Source organism: Lepidothrix coronata, unplaced genomic scaffold (genome assembly GCF_001604755.1).
Source record: "Lepidothrix coronata isolate B3197 unplaced genomic scaffold, Lepidothrix_coronata-1.0 Scaffold90, whole genome shotgun sequence".
Classification (NCBI taxonomy): domain Eukaryota; kingdom Metazoa; phylum Chordata; class Aves; order Passeriformes; family Pipridae; genus Lepidothrix; species Lepidothrix coronata.
The window spans coordinates 391,922-414,552 of record NW_016690270.1 but is presented as its reverse complement, the minus strand read 5'-3'; the positions used below and the strand labels follow the sequence as shown (position 1 = coordinate 414,552).

The following is a 22,631-nucleotide window of genomic DNA, read 5'->3' as shown; positions in this document are numbered from 1 at the left end:
ACCTCATCTCCTTTGAGCAGAATTCCTTGCACGAGCTGCCCTCAGCAGTAGTCCAGCTCTGCAGTCTCAGGTGGAGCAGGGGGTGTGCCCCAGCCAGATCAGATTTACTCAGGGGACACAGCCCCAGCTGAGCCTACGACTCGGAGCCGACATTTCCACATCAGAACCAGTTCTGCCAGATGGGCCATGCCCCAAGCCAGGAGAAGTGTATAAATGGAGCCACTCCCTAACCAAGGGGCATCCAGCACTGGAGAAGGTTCCTCTCACAACAGCATTTCTCCTCCTCAGAAAATGCCATCATTCTTCAAGTGACCTTTTCAAAGCAATGACCAAGCCCATAACCACGAGCACTGTGCAGAGCAGGGCTTGGCTTGGTCAGAGCCTGCCTGGGACTAACTTCTCAAAAGCAGTGTTCTCCCCAGAAGGCGGCAGCTGCAGCCACGTGTTTAGCCATCCTGCCATCCCTCCCACTACACTTTTATGCTCTTTAGTCAGAAATTCCCTAGAACAAGTTATTCCCAGCTAACGTAACATCTGTTTCCTCTTCCAGAGGATTTACAAAGCTGCTGACAGCAGCAAGGCATTGCCACCAGTGGTCTGGGTTGGCCAGGGCTAATTCTGCACGTGTTAAACAAGAAGTAACTGAGCACATGGGTAGCCAAGGTTTCATGATAACATGCTAATGGGTGAGTGATGTTTCTTGGCATACATGCCCTGGGACACACTCCTACTCAATACAAAACCAGGGAGGCTTAGCCAGAGAAATCTGGAACATTCAGATGTGAAAAGGGGCCTGATTTGGCTCCCAAACTGCTGACTGTGAGGGGGTTTTCTCAATATCTACATAATTCCTTGGGGCAATGGCTCAACAGTTTCTGGCCTTTGGTGGGAGTTATGACAAAGTCTATGAGCCCTTTAAAATAGTGTCACTCTTGTGCTGCAGTGTGCAAATTCTCTTTGGGACCAGGGAACACCAGGAATGAGCTTGGGAGCTTCTAGGGTTTGTGTGACAAGCTGTCACATCTGTCTGGGAGTTGTGAGAACTTCTGGGTGGGTGCAGAGCAAGCCATGTATGATGGTGGTGCAGCAGAAGTAGTGCAGTAACCCCTGGAAAACGCTTGTGGAAGCTGCAGACCCTCCTTCAGCCCATTAGAACAGTGTTTTGCAGCTCAAAACATGGAAACCACAGTCTTCCAAGACTTCCAAGTCTTCCAAGACCATGACTTGTGCAGACCAAGTCTATTCCAAGGCTGCAGCAGAACATGGTTGCTGCTGCAGAGCTGGAGGCAGCTCGGCCTATTGGGGCAGCTTTCAACCAAGACCCCAGTAACACCACCCAAACAAGGCTGATTTTCAGTGGGAGCTCTGCTGCATTGCCCAGTTACGTTCTTGGGAGTGTCTGAGCTCCCTGGGGTGATTTGTCTGCCCTGTTGCTGTAGGCAGCTTCTACAAGAAGGTTTCTGATGCTGACATATGGTGGACCATCCTCCACCCTTACGTATTTCCTAACCCAAAAGGGACTGGATGCTCTGGACAGCAAGGAATTAACAGCTTCCACTGATTCCTCTTTCCTGACTAGACAAATTATTCCAATTAGGGTATTTATTTCAATTTTGGACTCAATTTTTTTCTGGAACCCAAATCAGGCCTTTTGGGCAGATGAAGCACAGGCAAGGTGGAAAGAAAAGAGGTAAATGCCACCACTCAGCAGGTTGTCAGCTCTGCTCTGAGTCAGACCCTCAGGAACCAACTCCTTCAAAGACAGTTGGTTTTTTTTTTAGGTATGTTTTCTGCCAAACTGAAGCAGCCTGACAGTCAGGAGAGGCACCCAGACTGCACACCAGGCTTTCTGCTCTTCTCCTCCCCACCCTCATCCTGCAAAGGTGCTGTCAGTTAATGCCACCACAGGGACTGAGGCATCATCTTGCCCAACACGACACAGCTACAGCAGAGATACCTACACCGAGCCAGTCATGTTGGTTTCTCAGTCATATTGGTTTCCCTCCACAGCCCAGGAAGAGAAATAAACCCTTCAAGAGCGTGACTCATCTGACCCACTTTGCTGCGGGATGCGATCAAGCGTGGGGTGCACTGGGAAGAGATCTCCAGTGGCTGTGGAGCAGCTCAGGTGACCGGCTCTGATGGGCAGGCCTCCCCAACACATCTACGCTCACTCAGATCACAGTGAACTTACTTGGAGCTGGACTGAGCCTGCCCATAAACCGCATCCTGCTTGCAGCTCATCATGGGCTGGGCATAGACCACGTCGGGCTTGTTGCTGGAGGGGCAAGAGAGGGCCCGTGCTGGCATTTTTTTACTTGTCCTGGTAGTTCCTTGCTGGGTGCTGCAGCTGCTGTAGATGCTCTGACGGTTCAGGGTCGTCTTGTGCTCTGCCCGGCCCCCGACCTGGCTCTTCCTGAGGGTGCCCCGGGGGGGTTCGCAGTAGAGGTCGGGCTCGCTGCGGCTGCTCTTGATGTTCTGCACGAAGCAGTAGTCGCTGCCGGCCCGGGGGCTGCACACGGCCTTGCCGTAGTGTTTGTTGCCCCAGCCCTCCATCTGGCTGTAGGAGCTGTAGCGCCTGTTCTCCACGTCCCGCTTCAGGGTCCCGTTGTACAGCTGGACAACGACAAAACAGGGCACAGAGCTGTTAGGAAGGAGCTGCAGACCCGTGTGGCCAAGCCCACTCCTGTGTGGGCGTGACAGCTGCCAAATCCCTGGGGCTCTTAGGTGTTTTTGTGGCCCCAAATTTGTGGGAGGTTGTCCCATCTGCAGCCCTTACAAAGGTATCAGACCCTGCCTTGATATTTCACAGGATCCCAGGACATGCTGAGTTGGAAGGGATCCACAAGGATCAACGAGTCCAACCCTCAGCCCTGCACAGGACCATCCCCAAGAGTCACACCATGTTCCTGAGAGGATCATCTTGAGCTCTGTCAGCCTTGGTGCTGTGCCCACTGCCCTGGGGAGCCTGTTTCAGTGCCCAACCACCCTCTGAGAGAAGAACCTCTTTCTAATAGATAACTTAAATTTGGGACACTAACCTGATTTGAGACACTTACTGATCAGGATGTGGCATCCAGGAGCTTTAAAGCAGAACTGAAAGCTCAAATATGACCCTGACAACAGAGAAAATGCCTTACTGCCAACACACACAGGGTCTAAGGAGCTCACAGCACATCTCTTGTCGTCACAATTGATGCCACCTTCTCACCTTCCAACAGTGCCTGCATTTATTTTTAATTTCCTAATGCTATTGTCTTTCCCTCTCATCTAGTTGTTCCTTAGGAAGGGAGTAAAGGGAGTGAAAAATGAGTAAGAAGTGATCCTTGAATCAAACTGTGCCAAGAAACAAGTGGAGACAATGAATATCTGCTTATGAGTTACAAGGTGTGTAGCATCAGCTCACATAATGGGATGCTCTGGGAACAATGCGGGATGTGCAATAAAAAGTGAGGTGACTAAGCCAGGAAATAAAAAAGAAAAGATAAAAGATGGTAAAATAAATCATCTGCAATTAACAAAACAAAAAATGGCTTTAGCTGTTCAGCTGTCAGTTCAAAATCACTGCACCACTTCACCAGAATTCCTTCAGATTTGCATCGTTTGCCACACCAAGGATGAATTCAATATTCTTTTGCAATATTAAACTTTCTGGATGTCAGTGCTGGCATCTAGAAGCTTACAGGGTTGTATCCAAATGAGAGACAAGTCACTAAGCTGTGTACTCCACAAAGGAAAATAAATACAGCTATTTTATTGCTGTTTGCCCCACGATACTGAGTTTGTGCCCTGCACTCCCTCCGCACTCTGGGAAGCAGCTCTCCAAGACATGCAGCAAACAGGGATAAAAAGAACTAAAGAATAAAACTGCCTGCCCCATCCCCCTTTGGTTTGTCTGGGGAAAGCTCATCTGTGGTCCCTTGCTGGGTCAAAGTGGTTTTTTCCCATCTAACTCTAAGCAGTGGTACTTCAGGTGCCTCTTTCTGCTAAGGCCACCCAAGGGTCTCTTTGGCTGGGAGACAAAAGTCAACACTGGCACCTCACTATTTCCATGGAGATGTGAAAAGCCTGTGCCTGGTGTAATAGTTCATGTCACTGCAAAAAAACTCATATTTCCTAACCTAGAAACACCACATGACAGAGAAATGGGAATTCTCTGCAGGCGATCCCCAAACAGCTGGTGATGTGCTGGGCAGCTGTTTCTGGGGGCATCTAAACAGCTGAATTGTTGGAAGGGGAGGGAAGGGGAGCAAATTCTCTTTGCCTTTACTGCAGAGGACACAGAAACAAACCTGCTGGTTCTGCAGCACCGTGGGTCCGGGTTTGGTGCCACGGGTTTGGGAGAACAATATGGATGTGATAAGAAGAGCAAGGATGAGGCACATGTGATGGGTCTCAGGGGCTCCCTGGCAGTGGATCAAGTCCTCTGGAATCTATGAGGAGCAGCTGAGGGCACTTGGTGTGTTCAGCTGGAGAAGAGGAGACAGGGGAGACCTCATTGCAGTTCCAACTTCCTCGGGAGGGGCAGAGGAGGGGCAGGACTGAGCTCTGCTCTGGGGGGACCAGGGACAGGACCCCAGGGAATGGTCTGGAGCTGTGTCAGGGGAGGTTTAGGCTGGGTCTCAGGCAAAGGTTCTTCCCCCAGAGGCTGGTTGGGCACTGACCAGGCTCCCCAGGGCAGTGGGCACAGCACCAAGGCTGCCAGAGCTCCAGGAGGGTTTGGATGCTTCACAGACACATGATGTGACGCTTAGGGATGGTTCTGGGCAGGGCCAGGAGTTGGACTCAATGATCCTTGTGGATCCCTTCCAACTCAGCATTATTCTGTGATTCTGTGAAATGTCCAGGATGGACATGCGCACAGGTTCTCTCCATCCCAGTTTTGCTTGGGATGCAGCACATGCAACAACAGCAAAGTGACCTTTCATGAAGTCATGATGTACTGTGTATGCCCTTCTAAAGTGACATCATCCTCATTTTTAATTCATTTTCCCATGTTTATAAGCCCTTAGGACAGTGAGGGATGGGACAGGGCTGCAGTGGGAAGGTGCAGGGTGGACTTTACTGCCCATGGAGCAGGGAACCCACTCCCAGGGCTCGCCACTGGCAGCTGCCGCAGGACAGACACCAGCTTATTAGACGTGAGCCCTGTTGGTTTTCTTTATGAGTCAGTTTAAGCTGGGTTTATTTTGTAGGGCTGTCAGAAGCTTGGCAGAGCTGTGGAGCCCCTGGGCATCTGCTGAAACTGATTCAGCCAACCCTGGAAGAGTAACCTGTTTATCTAAGGCTTTTGTTTGCTCTGCAGAGCTCTCACACTGTGGCAGGGCGGGTGAGGGAAGGTGTGAGTGTGTCTCTGTTTATTGGTACAGAATTATCAATTCTAGATTTCCTGCTGGGTTTTTCAGTGGCCGATTGAATTGTTCTCTTCCTTGCCAGCCCTGGGATGGGTGAAGCAAAGCCACTGCCTGTTTGGAAAGACACCTTTCTGCAACACAGGGAGCCCTGAGTGGCAAGTCAGTGCAGGTCCTGGAAGGGCGGGGAAGCCTTTTGCAAACTCATGGGAAAATAGCTGCCGTGTGATGTGAAGCTCATTACCAAAGTCAGTGCATGACTTTTATTGCTGATTCTACCAGATGCTTGGCTGAGCCCATTTTAATCTCTTTCAAGTGGCATGGACCTAATTGGTATCTGGGAATTCCTCTTTGCAGCAGGAGCCTGATCCAAGGCCTCCAAATCGATGAGGGGTGTCCTGCCAGCTTCAGTGGATTTCAGACCTGTTTGCCAAAGAGTCCCTATGAACCCTTGGAGAGACTGAACCCTTCTTGATCTCAGCAAAGGGCCATGTCTGTGCCTTCAGAGCAGCTTTCTCAGACTGAAACCTCTCTCCCCATTCTGGATGCTGACCCAGCTAAGTCAGAGACTGTCCCTGGAGCAATGGTGGGAAAGGCAATGGAATTCCCAGTGCTGTGATCTCTTCCCTGGCTGCAGCGATCCCTGAGATAGGAAGCACGGCACAGAAGGAGCGAGGCAGTGCCTGTCTGGAAAGATGACATCTCTGAAGGTGAAGGTGATCCTATTACACAGTCTGTGGTTTAAGGAGCCACCTGACAACCGTCTCACAGCTTTTGCTGATGCCATTCTGCATGCAGGGTGAGCTTTCCCTCTGAAGAGCAGCATTAGTGAAAGGAAATAATCAATCTCTGGCCTTCAAACCTCATAAGCTGCCGAGGTTTCCTAATAGCCCGAATTGCATCTGCCCACTGCTTGTGGGTGTTTGCCTGGTGTGCCAGGTCCACACCTCCGCCCTTCAGGAGTGGGGACAAATGCTGGAAAAGGTGAGGAAGTCCCTCAGAGTGGGGTGGGGACAGAAAGCAGTGATTCCCTCTGCACTGCAAGATCTGGAAACAGTTTTGGAGGGCACAAGCTGTCACCAAGACTTCTCCCCATGGGAAGTGATAAGTCAGGGCAGTTTGGTAGGTCTCTCCTTCCAGCACACAGTTCCTGTGGTAATGTGAGTTTGCAACCCAGAAAGCCAATGGTGTCCTGGGCTCATCCCACAGCGTGGGCAGGAGGTGAGTGAGGTGACTGTCCCCCTCTACTCTGCTAAGGTGAGACCCCACCTGGAGTACTGCCTACAGTTCTGGTGTCCCCAACATAAGGACTTGGAACTGTTGGAACAAGTTCAGAGGAGGCCACAAAGATGATAAAGGGACCGGAGCACCTCCCCTATGGAGACAGGCTGGGAGAGCTGGGGCTGTTCAGCCTGGAGAGGAGAAGATCGTGTGGAGACCTCACAGCACCTTCCAGGATGTGAAGGGGCCTGCAGGGAAGCTGGAGAAGGACTGTTCATCAGGAATTGGAGTGACAGGACAAGTGGGAATGGCTTCACACTGATGTAGAGTAGGTTTAGATTAGATATTATGAAGAAATTCTTCCCTGGGAGGGTGGGGAGGCCCTGGCACAGGTTGCCCAGAGGAGCTGTGGCTGCCCCATCCCTGGAAGTGTCCAAGGCCAGCTTGGACAGGGTTTGGAGCAACCTGGGCTTGTGGAAGGTGTGGAAGGTGTGGAAGGGGGTGGAATGAGATGAGCTTTACAGTCCCCACTACCCAAACCATCCCATGATTCTCTGATTCCAGCCATTCCACCTCGCACTGTCCTGTAGGATTCAGGAGGACGCTCATGTGCAGCCAGGCAACCCAACATCCTGAATTTTAGCCTGAACTTCTCCTCCCTACTGTGAACTGTTTGAGGCCAGGCCTTGGCAAATGTTCATTCATAGTAAAACAAGGAACGGAGGGACAGGAGGAAAGGCAGCACTGGGAGCACTGGTGCTCCTGCCAGGCCCAGGCAGTAAGTGCCTCCCTGCACTGGCAGCAGCACAGGCCTGCCTGTAAATTAATAAGCATTTGTGGATCACCAGTTCTCAGCCTGCAATATGTTTCAGGAACAACAGCTGGAATATCCAACAGTCTCACAAAACAGGTGAATAAACATCTTCAGCCTTTTATTTCAGCTGGAATACAACTGGTTCTAAAGAGAAAGTCAAAACGCCACTGTCCCAATCATCGGTCGTGAGTCCTTTTCTCTCTTATTCTTCCATAAACTCCTTTGCTTGTCAGGAAAAGTCCCTCCCCTCCTGCTGCTTTTCAGAGAAGCAGAAGCACAGAGCAAGGTGCACCGGCCCCGGGAACGCTGCTCTGATGCCAGCTCTGCCTTTCCATGGGTGTTTCTGCCTCCTGCATCTGAGGACGCGATCAGTTCATTACCTGGCTCTCATTTTTTTTCCCCCTTGCAATTTGTTTGTTTCTAGAGCAGCAGACAGGGAGAAGTGAAGGGCTCCGTATAAACACGTCAGGAGCAGGTTTCTCCCAGGCTGGAGGGCAAAGCACAGGCGGTGCAATATGACAGGTCCCACCCTGAGTGATGGGTGGGGAAAACTCTGGGTGCTGCTTGCGAAACGCTCCAGCTGCTGCCTCCTGCACTCTCCATCGCAGGGAGAAAAATTGCAAAACCAGCAAATACATTGTTTATCTATTTCTGAAATGCTCTTTCCCACCTCTCCTGGGTGCTGCCTTTCGCTATGATTTTTCATTTGTTGGGTTTTTTTTTTTGTAATGCAGCTGAAATTTAGGTCTCGGTTGTTCAGTTTGTTCTGTCCGGGGAAGGCAATGTCCAACTTACTACTCCAAAGTGTGAAGCCTCTTGCAAAACCTCACAGGGACACCAGGATCTGACCAAGCAAGAAGTGCAATGACTCTAAATCTTGGTTTTCTTTGACAAGATTGCCCAAACCACTCTATTTTGGGGTTCTTTTAAACTTGAATGCGTCATCACAGGAAATGACACATTTGGACCTGAAATTCCAATGGAACAAAGCTCCCACTGACAATGGGAGATGTTTGTCCATGGAAGCAAAGCCAGGCAGGGATAGCAGGAAGCGATTCTGTCCCACAATGACAATGCACATGCAGATAAAGCACTTGGGAGAGAAAGCTGTGCAACCTTCTCCCACAGAGGCCATTTGGTTAAGAATTTTCAGTCTCTAGAGCAGAGGGATCACCAAAGTGTGTGTTTTTCATTAGTGCCATAACTGACATAATTGCTACAGGGACCCAGCTGGGGGGGGCAGGGCAGGACAGAGCCCGAGGCTCCAGCAGTGGGGCCTGGGGGAAGCAGTGGTGAGCACGGGTGGACCAGTAGCCACTGGTCCCCACCTGTTCTGTGCCAAGATCCAGCTCAGTTAACTGCTTTAATTGGAGCACCATTAGGCCTGGCAAATATTCCTTGGTCTGGGAGCAGGGCTGCTCTCAGAGACATTCCTCACTGAAGTAACATCTGAGCCCCTCATGACAAGAAAGACATTGAGGGGCTGGAGCATGTCCACAGAATGGAAAGGAGCTGGGGAAGGGGCTGGAGCAGCAGGAGCAGCTGAGGGAGCTGGGGGGGCTCAGCCTGGAGAAAATGAGGCTCAGGGGGGACCTTCTGGCTCTGCAACCCCCTGACAGGAGGGGGGAGGCGAGAGGGGGTCGGTCTCTGCTCCCAGGAAACAAGGGACAGGAGGAGAGGGAACGGCCTCAGGCTGTGCCAGGGGAGGTTCAGGTTGGACATCAGGAGGAATATCTTCCTGGAAAGGGTGGTCAGGCATTGGAAGGGAAGTGGTAGAGTCCCCATCCCTAGAGGTGTCCAAGGAAGGACTGGACGTGGCACTCAGTGCTCTGGGCTGCGTGGCAAGGCGGGATTGGGCACAGGCTGGACTCGGTGATCTTGCAGGTCTTTTCCAGCCTTAACAGTTCTGTGATTCTGTGAGAGCTCCAGGCTGAGGTCAGCTCTGTGGGGATGAGGGTCTGCTCACCCTGTTGAAGGCAGAGCATCCCAACACCCAAGATTTCCAACCCAGCACACCAGGGGCTCATTTGCCCCTTTTTTGGGGCAGTCCTGGGGGGACTTATACCCACATCAGACCAGTGTGTTTCCTTCTTGTGGAAGCAGCAGCACAGGGAGCCCGTGTGGGTTTCTGCACCTTGTCCTGGTACTGCCTCATCTTGATCGTGCCAGGACAGACATGGGACTTGGGAGTGCCTCTGACTCTCTTTCAGGGATGGACTTGCCAATCCAGCAGACCCAGGCAAGTGCAGGGTGGCAGTTGAACTCAGAGGGTCTTTGCTGATGGCACTCCACACTCTGCCTTCTGTGGTGTTTGGGGTTTTGCACCACACATGCTGCAACTCAGGGACCACCAGGCTGTGCCCTTGGCTTTGAGCCCACTCCTTGAACAGACCCTATTGAAGGGGTGGTATTGAGGTGTCAGAGTCAAGGGGGCAGCTCATGCTGGGACTTCTCCTGCCGTGATTGCACCACTCTGGGTGCCCTAGTTCAGCTTCCTTAAACCTCCCTCAGGTTTGTCTGTGTAAATCGTGGTGGTGACCACTGAACCTCCTGTGGGACCTGTGGCATTGCTCAGGCCTTACATCAGGTCACAGCACACACAGCTCCTGCTGGATGGCTTTGGAAACTGGTGGCCACTCATAACTCACATTGTCAGTAGGGTGACAAATGTCTCTAGGGGTCTTCAGGGCTCGACAGCACCTGGATTGAAACATCACCTAACCCATTAGTGCACCCCAGGATGGTCCCTCTGCAAAGGAACCTTCTTGAAGGTCAAACATCCCTGAAGATTGAACATCCCTGAAGGCTGAGCCAACCCCTGGCACATGAGCCAAGGAAATGCTGCAGACAAGTGCAAACCTCTGCTGTCCAAGTGCCTGTTTCTGCAGTGGCACTGATTCCAGTGTTGCCTACTACTACTACTACTACTACCACTACTACTACTACTACTACTACTACTACTATTAGTACTACAGTGAGTACCTACTTGAGCAGTTACTCACTGCAGTGCCAGGTACAATAAAGCTGCAAGCAAGGCACTCCACAAGAGGAATAAACAGAAAGTAATCTTTAATAAAGGGTAAATCAAAGGTTTTAGTCAGCAGTGTTAGAATAGAAATATTAAGTCTATGGCTTTTCCACAGAATTGGAAAAGCCCTCTAAGCTCATCAAGTGGAACCATTCCCCCAGCACTGCCACAGTCACCACTAAACCATATCCCCAAGTGCCATATCCACACATTTTTTGCTCTGCCACTGCCCTGAGCAGCCTGTGCCAGGTTGACTGATCCAGAGAGAGCTCCTCCTCCAGATCTATCATTTCTTTTGCTCTAATATTTTAACATCAGTATCATAAGGTTGGGAAGAAAACACAGAAGCAAAAAGGAAGACGCATTTTCAGGAAGACACAGGTCAAGACAAAAGGAGGAAGCCAGGGATAACAGCTTTTAAAAGCTGTGGGTGAGACAGGAAACCTCCTGTCGTTTAACATCACCATCTAAGGCAATGTCTTGGATTAAGGCAATTTAAGGGCAGTGTCTCAGTTGCAGGTGCTGTGGAGCGACAACATGGACATGGATTGCCTGCTACACCTTTTTAGCTCCAGGGGCATTAAGAGTAAGCAATTTTCCTCAATACAAAACTAGGTCATTTCCCCGAAGTATCTGAATTTGCCTCTGCACCTCAAAGACTCTGCTACTTCTGAGGCACATTTGCAGCTCCAGGTCCAGCTGGAAAGAAGTCCAGCAATTTCATTCTTCAAAAATAGATTCACTTTATCTTTGTTTTCATGCCTTACAACCTGGGGATTGCAAACAGGAAACATTTTTTAGAAAGCCTAGGACCTACACAGACTTCAAACAGGTCTGTAGACCAAAGCTCAAGTTAACCCAAGCTGGAGGCTGCTGATGGAGGTGTGTAAACCTTTAATACTTTCTGGAAAGAAGCAAAATGGAGGAGGTTCCTCAGTGTGGTTGGGGAGTATGATGTCTGTTAAGCTTGTTAAGCAGATTTAGGCTTGAGGTTATATTTTCCAATGTGCCAATGGCACTTGAGACTCATCGCCCCGAACTGCAGCCTGTTATGTGACTGCTCCCATCCAGCTCCCAGTGGCAGGAGATAGGAATCCAGAGGGGCTGATTCATCCTGACCTGACAGATCTCCAAGATACGGGAGATGAATCACCTCCTCATACTTCTCTCTTTGTTGGCCAGGGGAGGAGGCCAGACGACTTGTTAGGACTAAATGGCTGATTTTCAGATAGACACAGTTAGGTAAGACAGATTTTACTGTGAATCCTTCACAAGTCCCAGTCCTGAACAGTAGCCCAGGTCCTGAAGACCTTTACCAAAATTTTCTAAAACAAAAGGCTTGTAAGACACTTAAATTTGGAGAGAGACCTTCTCTCATCCATAACAGCAGAAGAGACCTTCAGAAAACAGCCAAAGTCCACAGTGAACCACAAGTGACTGAAATTCTGTGTCCACGGGACTCTGGTGTCTAATGGAGGCCCTGATCTTCATCATCATCATCTTCCAAGCTGTTCACCAGAACGCCACCATTGCTGGCTGAAATCCCCAGCAGCCAGTGGCATTTCTACCTACCTAGAATTTGTCCAGATGTCACAATATTTGGGAAGAAGATCAGGAATTAACAAAGTTAAACAATAATCCTCACTCCAGCAACACTGACTGCAGTACCATGTTCCCAGCATGAACATGAGCATGAGCTCAAAGGGCTGTTGCAGAGCTGGGCTGAGCTTCTTCTCTCTTTAACAAGAAATCCATCCAGAAACTATTGAAATGGCTGAAACAGAGCATTTTTGCTTACACAAAGCATAACAAACTCCATTCAGGAATCACAATAGACAACAGCAATATATCACTGAAACAAAACATCACAACCATTTCACTTCTGAGGCTCAGAGACTCCACCTCTGCCTCAGGAGGTGCCTCAGCTGCAAATTTCTGGTGGCCACAAAACCCCTGCCAGTTTACCATGCCCCGACCCTTCTGCAGGGCCCCACCACTGCCTTAGGGATGGAGAGAGGACAGTTAAATAAATGGGCCTTTGCTCTGACCTGAATCCCAGACTGGTTTGGGTTGGAAGGGACCATAAAGCTCATCTTGTTCCACCCCCTGCCACGGGCAGGGACACCTTCCACTAGCCCAGGTTGCTCCAAGCCCTGTCCAACCTGGCCTTGGACACTTCCAGGGGTGGGGCAGCCACAGCTTCTCCGGGCAGCCAGGGCCTCCCCACCCTCCTAGGGAAGAATTCCTCCCCAGTATCCCCTCTGACCCTGCCCTCTGGCAGTTTGAAGCCATTCCCCCTTGTCACTCCAGTCACTTGTAAATAGTTTCTCTTCATGTTTCCCATGGGCTCCCTTAAGGTCCTGGAAGGCCACAATTAGGTCACCCCAAGGCCTTCTCTTCTCCAGGATGAACAGTTCCAATTGTCTCAGCCTTTCCTCACAGCAGAGCTGCTCCATCCCCTTAGTCAACTTGGTGGCCTCCTCTGGACTTGCTTTTCCAGTCACAGTCACTATAGTCACCCTTTTGGTGGCAGAAACCCCTCTGTCTGGGATTTAAGCAGTGCAGCACAAGGCACTGAAACAAGACAACAGACAAGCTGTAAATAAAAATTTCAAAGAGACTCCAGTGCTCCCAGTTTTCCTGTTGAACATGCAGCAAACCTAATGATGCAAACCCAGCAAGAGACATCACTGCCTTGAAGCAAGTGTGCTACACCAAGGCCATTGGGAATGACACAGGAATCCTTCTGAAGCTGAGGAATGCTGTGAACAGGCAGAGGATCCAGCAACTACCAGGAAAAGCTGCAACCCTCTGTCTGTGTGCTTGAAGCCAACAAAAGCACCTTTCCTGGTTCAAGCCTTTGATAGCTGACTCAGAGCTGCTTTGCAGTCCCAGAGTTGTTGAAAGAAGCCCTTTCCTTTTCTCATATTCAAATCCCAGAGCTGAATTGTTCCTTTCTACTTCAGAGCTGATGAAAAGCAAGGAAAAAATAGAACACAGGTCTGAGGTGGAACATGAGCACAAGTTGTGCCAGTGGACTGTGGAGTGGTTTGGAGTGATTCCTTGTGTACCAAGAGTCTGTCACCAAGGACAGGACCAGGACTCTGTGGGATGTCCTGCACAAAGACAAGGACTATCTCACCTATGCTTTTTCTGGCGATCTGTAACAATTTTTTTGGAAATCACTGCGGGAGAACTGGACAATGTTTTTTTTTTCCAAGAACAGAGAATATCTAGCAAGGGTCTGCACTAGCATGAGATTGGGAATAGCAACACAGTTTTAATGCAGATCCCCCGGTCATCACCCCTCAACCACATTAATGTTATTCAAAGGGACATTTTGGTGCACAGAAACAAAAGTGGAAACTGCTCCAGGTGAGCAATGGATGTGCTTCAAACTTGAACTGAGCTTTAAGAGTCTGAACCCAACACTGATCCTTCAGACAGCTTCAAACCCCTTTCATGTCCGATATTAATCCACAAAACCAAACTACATCTTGGCCACACTGAAGTCCCCAAGCACAGAAGACATAGATGGAGGGTCCTCAATCATCCTCCTCCGTTGCACTGAATCACTTTCTAAGAGAACATAGTGATGCAGAATCTCTCTTGGGCAAGTTTCTGAAGCTCTGTGACCTTTCTAAAAGACTGTGAGAGGGTTCTTTCTGTACAGCACCTCAGAGCAAGCCACAGTTCCCAGATCAAAGAGTATCTTACCGGGTATCCCCAGTTGCTGTTCCCTGTTTGGGTTTTGGTGTAGTAGCTGCCCCGGGATGTCCCGTAGCCATAACCATCAGCTAAACCATCATACATGGAACCTGTAAAGGGAAAAAAAATGTGTTCAGCAGGAGAAAGTATGCCCACTGGACACCTTTCAGAGCACAGGGCTCTTTTTTTCCAGCAGGTTTATTTACAGAATAGTAACAGTTATAAATCTCAACAGGAACATAGAAAATACAGGCTGTAAGTTGAGCCCTTGCCATTGCAGGCAACTCATAGCAGATGTTTATTCCAGAAGAGCTCTTGGAAACTCCAGCTCTCAGACCACAGGTCTGACCTAAGGTAAGACCACCCTAAGGTTTTCAGCACAAAAGACCCAGTGCCATAAAATCTACAGCAGACAAGCAGAAGGGGTCAGAGACCAGGCCAGTGTCTTAGGTCACACAATCACAGAATCATGTAATGGTTTGGGTTGGAAGAGACCTTAAAGTCCATCTCATTCCATCCCCTGCCTTGGGCAGGGACACCTTCCACTAGCCCAGGTTGCTCCAAGCCCCATCCAACCTGGCCTTGGACGCATCCAGGGATGGGGCAGCCACAGCTTCTCTGGGCAACCTGTGCCAGGGCCTCACCACCATCATGGCAAAGAATTTTTTTCTAATAGATAATATAAACCTACTCTCTGTCAGTGTGAAGCCATTCCACCTTGCCCTGTCACTCCAGGCCCTTGTGAACAGTCTCTCTCCATGTTTCTTGTGGGCTCCCTTCAGGTACTGGAAGGTCACAATTAGGTCACCCTGAAGCTTCTCTTCTCCAGGCTGAACAATCCCAATTCTCTCAGCCTTTCCTCACAGCAGAGCTGCTCCATCCCTCTGATCAGCTTGGTGGCCTCCTCTTTGCTATATGGGAGGAACTTGATGATATTTTGTGCTGCACAGCCTGGCAGGTCTGACCCTGGAACACACTTCCCTCGTTCTGACTTGGAGATAAATACAAATTCCCTCTCTGGAGGAAAAACCCATCCCTGACCCTTTCCCTGGTCTACCTTTCTGTGTCTGAATCCCAACAACCACATCAACACAAGCACCCTGAGCAAGGCTTGCTAAAATCAATAAATAGCCAATAACAAACACAATGGGTAAAGGATGATCAAATCTATTTAACACATGGGGATCTAAAATAGTCAAACACTAAAAAGCCTAATTTCACTGCCTTAAATTTTAATGTCATCTCTAAAAGATCACTTGGGGTGTTTGCACTTTCTTTCCCTGAACATGTATCAAGCTCCATCATTATTTTTGGGATGATGGCGAGATAAATGAGTCTAGATCTCAGATATGCTTTTTAAACATCTTGGATCAGGAGGAATCCATCAGCCACTTCTACTATTCCTCAGTGCTTTAACCAGGGTGTTTGGATTTACCTATCCCAGCCCTTCCAAAAGCTGTCTCTCCCCAGTAGCCTTTGGCAGTGCAAACCTTGGATCCATCCCAAAAATATTCTACTCAATGCCACGTTCATCACTACAGGGAAAAATGAAGCGAGTCATTCTCTTTCCACAGTGAAATTTCCTTAACCCCCTTCAGGTGGTCCAAAAGAGTTCAAGGTCATTTAAGTTTCATTTTCAAAAGTGCTCAAGAATTGTGGCATCCAGGTCCCGTTATGAGGAAATGCAAACCCTACACTCCAATTAACTTCCAGGGGAAGCTCTGAATGTCTAACAAAGTACAAAATCAGGACATACCTGTCTCAGCTTATGCACCTAAACTGGGGGGTAATGTCAGAAATATCCTAATCTTTGTGATTGTTTGATAAGACTCATCCCTTAGATAAACTGGATGAGCTCAACCGCAAAGGCCCCGAAGCCACTCCAGTCTTCTACAGCCACTGATCCTTGGAATAAACCTGATTTATTGCCTTGCCTGAGGCTCCCAGAACCTGTTATGGTGATTTAGTTTGTGGCTAAAAATTCTTGCATTTTCTCAGGAAGATGATTCCTGTGGATAATAATGAGATTTGCTTTCTGTTGTCAACAAGAGAGGAGTGAGTCTGGAGGGATGGGAGCACCTGGAGAACATCACCCAGTGCAGATTAGGCAATAGTGAGGTGTTTTCACCTGTACAGGAAACCACAGGACCTTATTTTTCATAGGCCAGAGCCTTGGTGGGCATTGCTCTTTTTGGTCATCTCTCTAGCCCTGATTGTTTTAGGTATATAAAGCTGCACAGAACTTGCTGATAAATCATGGACATGCAATGGGACATTCAGCCATCTCCTTCACCTTGTGCTCCCTCACTGCTCAGGGATTCCCAGATCAGGAATTAGTGTTGGGCCTCAGCAGCAGAAAGGCAGGGATGGAAATGGGAAGTTTGGGCCAGAGTTACCTAATAGCCATAATTCTGAGCACAAAGATAATTTCCTGGGAATTCCTTCTTTGAATCGACCTCTTGTTCTCTGTAAACACCATGTAACTGCAGGAGGGAGGACCAGGGAGTATTTTGCTGACACAATGAGGGAGCAGGTGCAAGAAAGGGTTTTTGGGCATGACTCGCAGGTCCATCTGACCAGTCCTCCCTGGGGACCAGGCTTTTCCTTTCAGGATCCGTTCTTGCCATGCACTGCACTCAAGACTCAAGGACTTTGGATTTGAGCAAGGGGACACCAAAAAATAAGCCAGTTTAGGCACATCTCTGATTTTCTTGGATAAATTCACCGCTACGTGGCTGAATTCAGGAGACTGGGCCGTTCATGCAAGTTTATGTCCTTCAGTTGTGGAAGAGTTGCCTTCACCTCGAAGAACTTGTATATAAGAGCTTATAAATACATAATTATATAGAACCTCAAATGTTCAAGGCATTTTGAAGTCACCTTGCTGGTTGGAGAAGATGCTTCTCTTGCCACCACACAACTGTGATTTTATTGCTTGGAGAGCTCAGTCTGAAGGGCAGGAAGGACCTGGGAATTTTCTGATGGAGGTGGCTAAAGAAAACATCATCTTTGTTTGTTTCTGAAAGTTTAGACACTTCTTTGCCAGGTTCATCTTGAGAACCAGCTTGGAGGTGTCATCAGCCCTCAGGGAGAGGGAGGACATTCCTCTTTTCAACCACCTCAAGGGTAAAGACTGTACAAGCTGGTCACAGGTCCTCAGAATCTGGGATAAAACCAGACAATCTCAAAAAAACCCACATTTTTGCAGGGTGTGGAAATGCTCTTTGGGGGAGGTGACTCCCTGGTGCTTTTTTCTAGCTATGTCCATATATCTGTGTCCCATTTGTTGTCATCCAACCCAGCTGGTTGGGTCTCTGAAGTGCCCACGTGCACTTGAACAAACAGAGAGCCAACTAAAACCACGATATTCGTAGTAGATAACAGAGAATCACAGAATCATTCAGGTTGGAAAAGCCCTCTAAGGTCACTGAGTCCCACCATTAACCCAGCACTGCTGTGGTCAGCACTAACCCATGTCCCCAAGTGCCACATCCACAGGCCTTCTGAACACTTCCAGGGATGGTGACTCCACCGCTGCCCTGGGCAGCCTGGGCCAGTGCCTGACCATCCTTTCCAGGAAGAAATTCCTCACAAATATCCAAGCTAAACCTCCCCTGGCACAACTTGTGGCTGTTCCCTCTTGTCCTGTCCCTTGTTCCGTGGGAGCAGAGCCCGATGCCCACTGGGCTCCACCCTCCTATGAGGGAGTTGCAGAGCCAGAAGGTCCCCCCTGAGCCTCCTTTTCTCCAGGCTGAGCCCCCCCAGCTCCCTCAGCTGCTCCTCGTAACAAAGGACCACTCAACAGATGGAACAGAGGCAGAAAAGACATGGTTAAAATCCCTCAGATGAAGCTTTAGCCTCCCAGCGACCACACTGTGGACAGGAAATCCCCCCGAGGGCTGCTCAGGCTCTCCCCCTCCCCAGGTTATCATTCCCCCAAGACATTTCCTTCAAAACCTGGTCAATTTAAAATCTCATTGACCTTCAGTGGGAGAATCCATGGGGGTAAAATCTAATTAAAATGGGTAAGAATTGCAATATCTTGCACTTTGCACCCCTGTGGGCCCCCACTACATTCTCCCCTTGCCCTAATCCTCTTCTGTATCCCTATTATGGATCATTGCAGAGCAAACTGAGACTTCCACCTAACCCAATATGCCTGTTCTTGATGAGTTCTTTGCTTTCTTCAGAGGCAGCTTTCCTCTCGAAGCTGAGAGCTGATGGCAAGGAGAAGAATTGGGTTCAAAGTGCCATTTTCCAGCAGAACAGCAAAGGCTTCAACTGGACACGCAAAGCCAACACGGAGCATTGTGGAAAAGGATGCATGTTAATAAATATTAATCTGTGGCAGGGAAAGGCAAGACAAGAACCTGGCACTCGTAGTGCAGGCTAGACAAGTTAAATCATAAACTATGCACGGCTTTCAAACAATAAGGATGATTAAACATAGGAAAAACACAGTAAGAGAAGAGAGTCTGTGGGAGGCACAAAGCAAAGCCTGGATGCCTTCTAGGAGAGAGGTGGTAGTGAAATCCCAGACGCTGAGATTCTTGCAGGAATGACCAAACTTCATTTATGCCTTCTGGCCTATGAGATAAAGAGTTTTGGTACTTTTTTCTACCCCAACAATGTGAGGTTTGTGGAAGAGTGGGAGGCTTTCGCTGAATCATGCTGGGGGAAGGGTACAGAAGTCTTCAAAAGACTTGCTATCCCCAAAATTTCCTCCTCCCTTCACATTCAGTGTAATCTCCCCCATTGAAACTAGGTGGGATCCCATCAGAGCTCAGTGGGATTTCTCCCCTCTCAGCCACAGTCAGCACAGGAATCCTCTCAATCCCAGCTCAGCCATGAGACAGTTGGATATGACACTCCTTGTGACAAGTCACAGGCAGAACTTTTCTTTAGCCAGAGGACTTTGCAGACCAGCACTGTTGGCTACAAGGAACTGGCTCAGCTTGGCCTGGCCTTTTCTGCTGCTGTGCCAGTGAAATTCATTTTCCCTGGAAATTTGCATTACTCACAAATTCAGTGGGAGCCATCCAGTCAGGTATTCCCATGGGGAGAAGGACAGATACACCCTAGGGCAGATACCACAGACCCAAAACCTGAGGAGAACACACCCCACTGATCCAAAACCCAAGGAAGGCACACCCCAAAGAACCAAGAGACCCCCCCAAACCCCAGACTATGCAGTCATCCTTGGGAACACCTGTAGCTGCTGTGCTGAGACATGACCCATTGTGGGTGCAGGCAACTGGTTTCTGCTCACTGTCCTACCCCAGTGCACACCATTTTGAGCCCAGACTGATCACCTTGCCCTTCTGTGACTTGTGCCACATACTGGGTGACACCAGATCTTCAGAGAGAACCCACAACACTGTGACCTGCTGGACTCCAAATAACCAACTCATTTTATTGTATCCATCAATCAGCAGGATATTGAGGGAGGGTGTGCTGACCTTCCTGAGGAGCTCTAGTTATGGGATACACCACCCCCCTCCCTGCTACATGCAAGAGGGTTCCATGTCCATGCTTGGTTCCTGAAGCTGGGGGAAGCTCTGGGCTGTGCTTCAGCTCTGGCTCAAAACACAGATCAAAATGCAGCAACAGACACCTGGACCTGGACCAACACCTGCCCAGACACACACAGGGAACTGTCTGGGTGCAGGGGGAACAAAGCATGTGGACATTAAGCAAGGGGCTTTGGGAATACCTTGGCTTGGGCTGCCTTTGAGGAGCATCTCTGAGAAATCCCAGGTAGCTGGTGTTGGAGGAGCATTTGGGCAGGCAGGATCCATGTCTGGCAGACCCATGTAGCCTGTTTGCAGGAAGCATTAATTTTCCTTCTCAGGCCTGCCCAGCTAATCTTTGGCCAACAGCAGTAAAAGCCAATACCTGAAAATTCAGTTTGACCAGCTCAGGCACCAATCAGGAGAAAAACCTGAGAATAAATGGCAACTTCTCACCCTTCTGGGATTCCATCCAGAAATTCACTGACAGAGCAACTGCTGGAGTGAATCAGCCACCAGGACCTTCATGCTGGCCAATCCCCCCGTGGCAGGAGTGGGACAGCCTCGCCCTCGTGTGTGGAGGCAGCTCCTGGGAGTGGGCTGAGACTCAGCTTCCCTGGGACACAGAAACCAGAGCTGCACATCTCCATGCAATTCCCATTCCCAGGCATTCCCAAAAGTGGCTGGAGGAGGGGTTTAACTTGTCAAGCAGAGATGGGCAGCTTGGGAATGTACTGTTTTTCTTTTTACCCTGTCCCATAGGTTTCACTTGGGCTCCTCTCCGAAGAGAATAATCCCATGCTGCCTCCCTTCCATCCTGCCTGTGGGCAGCAGTGGGAGATATTCCTCTGCCCAATTCCCCTTGAAATGCCCCTCCACTGAAAAGGGAGGCTGGCAGTGCCCTGATGCTCATCCAGAGCCCCTCATCTCATCCTGGCTTGTATTTTATTTTGTCAGGTCTGGCACCTGACAAAAGCAATAAGCCCTCTGGAGGTGGAAGGAGATTTGCATCTCCCACTTTGGTGGCAGAAGAAAGCTCTCCTTGCCCCAGCTCCCCCCTCACCCCTTTGGAGTGCCCCAACATGGGGCACGTTCCTACCACCACAGGACATGGCACACATGCCCTCCACCATGAGCCTGCTCTGTTGCCCCCATCCCAGCAATTCCAATGCCTAGAGCCAGGATGACTCCCATAGGAGTACCACCTCCACACTTCACCCAGCAGCCTCGTGCCATCCGGCTTCTCATGGCAAACCAGCCCAAAACGTGTGTCTGGACCACAACACCTCACCAGTGCTGGATTTGGCCTCACAATCTAGCTTGGAAAAGCTGCCAGGCAGGCATAGTTCCCCAAAAAAAGTACCAGAGCCTGGCACAGCTCTCCCAGCTTTCCAGCAAACTCCCTCTACACTCTGTTCACTCCAAACACGGCTGAACATTCAGTCTTAGCCTCCGCACACCTGTCCACCCCCAGAGCCTCAAGCTTTCCTCTCCCTGGAGGACTCAGACAGGTCAGAGCTCTCTCTTGCTGCCAAAGCACCTCCAAGTTCATGAGATTTTGCACTGAGCTGTCTCAACGCTCTGAGTTTGCAGCTTCCAGCTTTACCTCCACACCAGCTTTCTCCAGGCACAAGGATGGCAAAGAAAATGATTTGCCAAGCCTTGAGCCACAGAGGAAGGTATTCCAGCAGGAAACCTGGCTCCAGGACTCAGCTGACTGCTTGTTTTCTGTGGCACAGTCTCAGTGCATGGAACTGGAACGGCCACCCAGACCCCAACACCCCTTTTTACTCCTCTGCACAATGGAGGGGGCTTTGAAACACCCCCACCAAACCAACGCCAGGGACACTTCTCTGAATTCAGCTCCTTCCTGCCACTCACACCAGAGTGACCCAGAGACTCCCACACTTCTTAGCCTGAAAATGGCCGACGTGTTGGGAGCTCCAGAGGCGAATCCCAAGTCGAGGTTTGTGCCCTGTGAGTGGGCACAGCTGCCTGCTCTTCACCTGCCCAGCGCTCAGGAGGCAGTGAGCCCCGGAGTGTGGCCAGTTCCAGCCCCATGGCACCGTGCAGGAGCAGCTCTGTTAGCTTTGCCCATCCACGGGAGGGGATGGTGGAGAATTCCAACCGCGGAAGCACTTGCAGAGGAAGGATTTGCAAAATTAGGAAGCTACTCCAGCTTTAGACCCAGGGGAAAATTGGTTAATAGCACCACACCAAAATGTCCAAGTGCCTCGGGGATGTGGAGCAGTGAAGCACTCCCGGGGGATCAGCTCCACTGGGGAGAGAGTCGAGGTATCCAGCTCCAAGTCTTGTCCTAACTCTTCCATCCAGTGCAAGAGACCTTGGCATCCCCTGCTTGGGGTGACCATGAGAGACACAAACCAGTCTGTCCCCCACAAAAGAAAACCCCGCAACAGCTCCCCAGAGCATCAGCCCTGTCCCCAGAGGGGACCCCCTCACTGTCCAGGGTTTTACCTCTGTTCGAGTGGCCCACGCTCGATGACACGGACGACTTCTGCTTCTGCCGCTTCACCGTCATCATCACCTGCTCCTGGACCCGCTGTTTTCCCGTGCCCTTGGTCTTCAGCTTGTGGTCTGAGGGCAGAGCCAGCGTGGAACTGGCCTGGTCTTGGAAGCATTCATATGCCAGGGCTGTTTTCAGTGGAGAGTGAAGCATGGCTGCAATCAGACCGTGGGGCTCGGGGGGACAGGGGGCTGCACTTCACCTGAGCGTGCACGACACGGGGCGACCGCGAACCGGCTCGGACTGGGGTTAATCTGCCGAGCCCCTCCTTGCCATACGTCCCCTGGCCGAGAGTGTCTCAGGGCTCCTACTCCCAGCTCGGCTCCCCGGCGTGTGAGCAGGCACACCCTCTGCCAGACTGGATATACAGCCCTGCTCGCACACACCCACGCGCTCCCGCCGCAGCTCCTCGCGGCCCCCGCGCCGTCGCTGCAGGGCACGCGGCTCCCCGCGGCCCTCACCCCAAAACCGC

General features: G+C 50.2%; 1 protein-coding gene across 1 annotated transcript in view; it reads right to left on the bottom strand.

Moving 5' to 3' along the window:
• PKP1 (plakophilin 1) overlaps positions 1–22,312 on the bottom strand; it is a 47,207-nt gene extending 24,895 nt beyond the window's left edge. Inside the window, exons 1-3 of the mRNA XM_017821300.1 lie at positions 22,111–22,312; positions 14,132–14,232; positions 2,195–2,616 (exon numbers count right to left, since the gene is read on the bottom strand). Of these exons, the coding sequence (XP_017676789.1) occupies positions 2,195–2,616; positions 14,132–14,232; positions 22,111–22,312 (725 nt within the window). The remainder of the gene's footprint in view (positions 1–2,194; positions 2,617–14,131; positions 14,233–22,110) is intronic.
• Positions 22,313–22,631: the final 319 nt, after the last annotated feature.